General features: G+C 36.2%; 1 protein-coding gene across 1 annotated transcript; it reads right to left on the bottom strand.

Annotated features, from left to right (window-relative positions):
* Positions 1–1,557: 1,557 nt before the first annotated feature.
* LOC100927170 (olfactory receptor 10R2-like) lies at positions 1,558–2,499 on the bottom strand. Its single transcript, XM_003767903.1, has one exon. It carries the CDS (start codon positions 2,497–2,499, stop codon positions 1,558–1,560), a length of 942 nt encoding a protein of 313 aa, XP_003767951.1.
* Positions 2,500–6,461: the final 3,962 nt, after the last annotated feature.

Here is a 6,461-nt window from a genome sequence, read left to right as displayed (position 1 = left end):
CTTAAAGATGAAATGATCTCCCTCTTCATCTTCATTCCCCTGGCATCCTTGGCCTCCTTTATATCCCAGTTAAAATCCTAACTTCTCCAGGATGCTTTTCCCAATTCTTCTTGATTCTATTAACTTTCTTCTACATATTATCTCCAATTCTTCCTGTATGTTTGTACATAGTTACATGTCATCTAGCCCATTAGATTTTCAACTTCTTAAAGGCAGGGACTATCTTTTTATATTTTTTATATCCTCAGTACTCAGTTGAGTGTCTGGCAAATAAGAAGTGCTTAAAATATTTTATTAACTCACTGACTTCTTAGAGAACAATTTAAGTTGAACGATGAGGTCAAAAGCCAAAATGTAAAGAGCTAAAGAAATTGTAATGCCGGAGAAACTGAGATAAAATAGAAATTGGTTTTTAATCTTTTAATGTGAAGAGTTTTAGAATAACTGGTTGGATGGGACTCATGTCCAAATACATTCAGCCCCTAGGAACTGAGGCAGGGAACTTATATAGGGCTTTAGCTAATTTGGATTTAACAAAGGAAGAAAAGGGAGTCAAGGATGCTGGGAGGACAGAAAAACCAAAATTCCAGGAAAGGATCATAACTTAATTCTAACAGGTCAAGATAAGAAGGTTAGACAGAAATAGGGGAAATGAAACAAAATGAGGGGAATTATCCCAGCAAAGATTGAAATAATGCACCTGGAGTTTATGACATAATGGTATATAAAGTGGTCAGAGCTTCAAGGTTTTCCCTGATTCAATTCTCCCAGTCCTAATAGCAAGGAAGGGGATGGAGTGGGGAGTCCATAATGTCTTTATTCGGAGCATAATAAAACTAAGAGAAAAATAAATAGATGCATCAATTGTAAGCAGCCTTATCAATGAGTTTAAACCACAGAGTTGAAATTATGAATGATAGTAGGGTTGATTGAATCAAGTGACTGTCTTTGAGGATGACAGGGACTTAGTCATATTTTCAGGAAGGAAAGAATAAAACAGGGGGGATTCAAGATAATTGAGCAAGTCAGCAGAGATTAAAGATAATTAATAAAGTAGGATAAGACAGGCAGTAATCTGATAGAGAAATGAGGGTAAAATCAAATCACCTGTACAGGTAAGTGGTTTGCTTTGACAAAGAGGAGGGCCACATCTTCATCCGTAGTGTAGTAAAAGTCATAAATGCATAACATCTGGATGGCATGAGATAAGAAGAGGATAAAGAGGAACTCATAGTGAATGGAAGAGTTGAGGGATTTAGGAATAAAGGAGTGGACAGTAAGGGGAAAAATTAAATTTGAATATTGACAAACAAAGGGTCAGAATCTGGGGAGGATTTAACACATAGGAATTCATTATTCATTTAGGAATGTTCAGATGTTATTAAATCCCCTGTACTATGACCTCAGGGTGGAGTACTTTCAGGGTAGGGCAGGAATGGGGAGGGAAGAGAATAAGCCTTCATTAAATGCCTACTATGTGTCTCATTGTGCTCAATACTTAGTGAATTGTATTGCTTTTGATCCTTATAACAATCCTATGAAAGAGAGAAAGAAATGTCATTTTAGGTGAAATTTCCTACTCAATACTTTCCTAATGGCCATTTGTACATCTTTATTCCTGAGGCTATACACTATGGGATTCAACAGAGGAGTGATGATGGTGTAAGTCACTGTGACTAGGCGATCCTTGTTGGAAATATAACTGGCTGTGGGTCTCAGGTAGATGAAGGAAGCACAGCCATAGTGAATGATTACCACTGTGAGATGAGAAGCACAGGTAGAGAAGGCTTTTTTCTTCCCTTCAGTTGAGGGGATTTTCATAATGGTTTTCAATATAGAGAGATAGGAAATACAAATAAAGAAAAAGGGGATCACAAGTACAAGAGCACCAAGAATGAAAATGATAAATTCACGAGTTTCTGAGTCTGTACAGGCAAGCCTAATAACAGGTGAAATATCACAGAAGTAGTGGTTGATTTTGTTGGAATTACAAAAGGGGAGACTAAAGATCAAGTTAACCATAATTAATGAGATCATAAAACCTAAAATGCCACAAGTGACTGACAACTGCCCACATACCCTCCAACTCATGAGAATTGGGTAGCGCAGAGGCTGACAGATAGCAGCATAGCGGTCATAACCCATCACCCCAAGCAGCAGGCAGTTGGTGACAGCAAATCCAAGGAAGAAGAACATCTGGACAGCACAATTGATGAAGGAGATAGTCCTGAGCACAGAAAGAAGGTTAAGGAGCATCTTGGGCAGGATGACAATGGTATAGAAAGTCTCAGAGACAGAAAGGATACTCAGGAAGTAATACATTGGGGTGTGAAGTTTGTGTTCCAGGAAGATGGCAGTCACTGTAGTGATGTTCCCACTCAGAATAAACAGATAAAGACAGAGGAAGAGTGGAAAAAGCACAAGCTGTTTTTCCTGGAGGTAAGAGAAGCCCAGCAACAGGAACTCATTAATCCTGGTAAGGTTGGCTGAAGGAATCATTTTTCTGGGAAAATCCTGGGGAGACAAAAGGAGAGAGAAAAATATTCAGTTCTGTGAATCCTGGGGGCTGAAACCATTCTGAATGATTTGGATGTTTGGACCGACCCTGAATTTGTAAGATGGAGTTGGGAGTAATAATGAAAAGCTAGAGGTGTAATTTGGCTACAAATAAACTATCCTAAGCCGTGTCTCTTATTATCAGTTGAATCAGTAGTTCTTGGGACACAGTTTGATTGGTTACCCAGTTTCTGCATCATCATTCAAATCCATCACACAGTAGATTTCATTCATTTTTAGAAAGTGAAAACCCACATAGACTGTTTTTTCTTTATTTACTTATCTGCTTTGATATCTTTACAATTAGTAGGAATATAGGGCCTCAAAATTTGGAGTTTGGGGCTTTTCAGACTTGGATGATCCTCACTATGGCCTTTACATGTACTATAAGAGGAACAGGAAGAAGAGAAGCAGCCTTGTTAAAAAGGATAGAAATAAGGCTAATTGCTAGACTTTCTAATACAAAGAACAATGGCTCCAACTTAACTCAGTATGAGAAGAAATACTTATGTATTTGGTAACCATGCCAAATAGACCTTTTTTCTTATCTATGCCTGCTGATGTTCCAGTGAAAAAGTCCCCTCCTCAACTAGGGCAGACAGACCCTACAGTGACTCCACTCGTTTCACTCTGATAATTATTTAAGAACTGAACTGATCACAACTTCCACAAAATGATACTGGAATCTTCCTAAGGCAGAAAAAGTTATTAGCAACTTCAGAGTCCATCAAATTTCCCATTTTACAAATGAGGAACTGAGAATGAGACAGGTAGTATGACTTTCCAAGGTCACACAGTATATTGTAGAGCTAGGACTTGAATTCATGACCTCTAACCCCAAATCAGCATAATACTATGATCCATATATAGCACATATGGCCTCATACCATCTCTATGGCCTTAAATAGTCTTCCATAGTTTGGTCCATAGCAAAGGTTCAAATACTCCAAATATTTCTTAAAAAAAAAAAAACCTTCCTTGGATTGCTTTTATGATTGACCCAATCTTTCATCCTTAGTCATAAATACACATATGTGGGTATTTATATATGTATGTGTGTGTATATGTATGTGTAGCTGTGTATGTATTATGGATGTGTGTGTATCCATTGTTTAAGACATATTTTTTTGCCAAGGAAATGGAAATTGAGTGAATGTCCATCAATTAGGGAATGGCTGAATATGTTATGGTATATAAATGTAATAGAATATTATTGTTCTATAAGAAAAAATAAAAATCATGATTTCAGCAAAGTCTGGAAAGCCTTACATGAACTGATGCTGAGAGAAGTTAGCAGAACCAGAAAAATAAGGTAAACAGTAACAGTAAGATTACATGATAATCAACTATGATAAACTTAGCTTGTCTCAGCAATGTGATGATCCAAAATAACTCCAAGAGACTAGGAATGGAAAATGCCATCCATTTCCACAGCAAGAACTACAGACACTGAATATGAATCGAAGTATAGTATTTGTACCTTTTTCATTTATTTGCTTTTTCTTTCTAATGTTTTTCTCCCTTTTGGTCTGATTTTTCTTGCACAATATGACAAATATAGAAATATGTTTATAAAGATTGTAGACACACAATCTATATTTGTTTGTTGTTGGGAAAGAAAGAGATAAGAGAGGGAGGGAGAAAAAAAACATAGCATAAAATCTTACAAAAATAAAAGTTGAAAACTATCTTTAAATATATTTGGGAAAATAAAATACTGTTGAAATAAAAAATAAAATATATTTTTTCATCACTTCATGTATATATCTTATCTTTTTAACTAGATGATAGAGTCCTTGAGGGGAAGAACTAAGATTTCTATTTTCTCATTGCCCATAATCCTTTCTTCATATAGTCATTATAAAATATTTATCAATTAATCGGAAGGATGAATGAATGAATGCTGGAGTAGCAGTTACCAAAATTATCATTACAAGGATGTTGTCTCCTTTCCACTCCTATTGTCACCTACCTCATTAGTGTCCTCATTATCTTCAATTACTATAAAATAGATGCCTTTATGTCAAAGTAACAAATATGGTTCTGCCCAAAGTGAAATTGTTAATATATATAATGATCTGTTTAAACTGACAGGTGATTTTTCTTTTTATCTCTCTTCTGTTTACTAATCAGGAATAATTTGACAACTTCTATTTTGTGTGTTTGAAGGTACCACTGTCCTTCACAATTTAGTTTGCAACTTTGGAGTCACCTTCAACTGTATATTTCTCAATATTAAATTATATCAGCTCTAGTTCCCCAACATATTTTATATCCATTGTTTTGTTTCTATCCACACACTTTCCTAGTTCAAGCTCTCATTACATGTCTCCTAGACTATTTCAATAAGCTCAAAATTGATCTCCCTGGCTCCAATCTCACCCATTCTATACAGAGCTGCCAATATGACATTCCTAAAGCATAGGTCTTCACTATGTCATTTCCCTACTCTTAGACAAAGACAGAGACAGAGTCAAAGAGAGAGAGAGAGACATATGAAGAGAGAGGAGCGAGGAAGAGAAAAAAAGAGAGAGAGAGAGAGAGAGAGAGAGAGAGAGTGAGAGTGTGAAGGGAGAGAAAGAGCTGGTTTGCAGGCTTAATCTTATAGTCACCAAGAGAGACAGCTTCTTGCCCAAGTCCATTCCCCAGAGTCTCAACCAACTAATCATGCAAATTTGCCTGTTTTATATCAGCAAGGTCCATTTGGCATCCTTATACTTCTTGAAGAGCTGTCGCTAATATGCCTCTTAGTAGTGAATCACATCCTGTTTCATGAGTTTCATTAAAGAACTTTTTTTAATTGATCAGTTTTTCTTCTGATAATTTTCACTTATGTTTGCACATTTAAAAAACTAGTAAGAATTTCAAAGAATTCATGGTGAAAAGTAAATATTTGATGAGTCTTTTAGATACTGAGTTAGAGGAATACTCTGAAGTATTAATGTGCTAAAAAAAAATTGCTAATTTTAAACTGTATTTTAACCATTCAAACATCAGGCCTTTCATAGTAAGATTTCAAGGTGTAGGGAATTGTATTAATTACCGAAAAAAAATTGTCCTTGGTAAGGGAAAAATGAGTAGGGAGCTAACATGGTGTGATATAAACAACAACTCAACTGAACTTTCCTAACATTCTCCTCTAAACAGCTTTAAAATAATACCTCAAATTGAATTTTAGAGCAGTAAAGTCCACAAAAGGTGAGAGAGAGACATTTTTCCAGCCGAAGACAATTTAGGAGGTCAGGATGAGAAATCTATGAAACAAAGCAGGTACTTCTCCAAATCACATAAGTGGAAGCACCATCCATTGACATCAATAGGATGACACCAATAGTGGGTATTAAAGATAGCAGCAACAGAGCAGCTTTTTCAGCAGCAGTTTCAGAAGCTCTCATTTCAGCGATAATAAGAAAAATGAAAGACTGGTCAGAGAGAGATTACAGGAGACTTTGTTGGCACTAGGTACAGAACCTGCCACAGTTTGACAACTACCTGGATCACAGTTCCAAGGTAGTGAGAAGTGCTTGTGATTGGTCACAAAGGAGCAGAGGCTCTTGTCACAGTTTCAAAGCAAAGAGGAGTACTAGTACTTGCAGTGCTGGAAACAAGAGACATGGTCACAGTTCTAGGGCTAAAAGGAGCACTAACAATTACTATACCTCTCAACAGCACACTTCAACTTGAAAGCATTAATCACTTGCAGCTACCTAGAAATAGTTCTGAAAACAGCAACACAAAGAAAATTAAAGTTTGAGACAGTAGCTCCCTATCCAAGGTGAGCAGAGCCCAACCTTAACATAAAGTTCAAGTTACAAAATAGACTAGAAAAATGAAAAATCTAGAAAAAGTGCTAATCACAAAAAAGCTATTAGAATTTCAGGGAAAACAAGACATAGACACAAAAG

Source organism: Sarcophilus harrisii, chromosome 4 (assembly GCF_902635505.1).
Source record: "Sarcophilus harrisii chromosome 4, mSarHar1.11, whole genome shotgun sequence".
Classification (NCBI taxonomy): domain Eukaryota; kingdom Metazoa; phylum Chordata; class Mammalia; order Dasyuromorphia; family Dasyuridae; genus Sarcophilus; species Sarcophilus harrisii.
This window is presented reverse-complemented; position numbering and strand designations above follow the sequence as displayed.

Excerpts from the sequence above, each read along its gene's own strand:
- LOC100927170 (XM_003767903.1), bottom strand. The coding sequence starts at position 2,499 with ATGATTCCTTCAGCCAACCTTACCAGGATTAATGAGTTCCTGTTGCTG.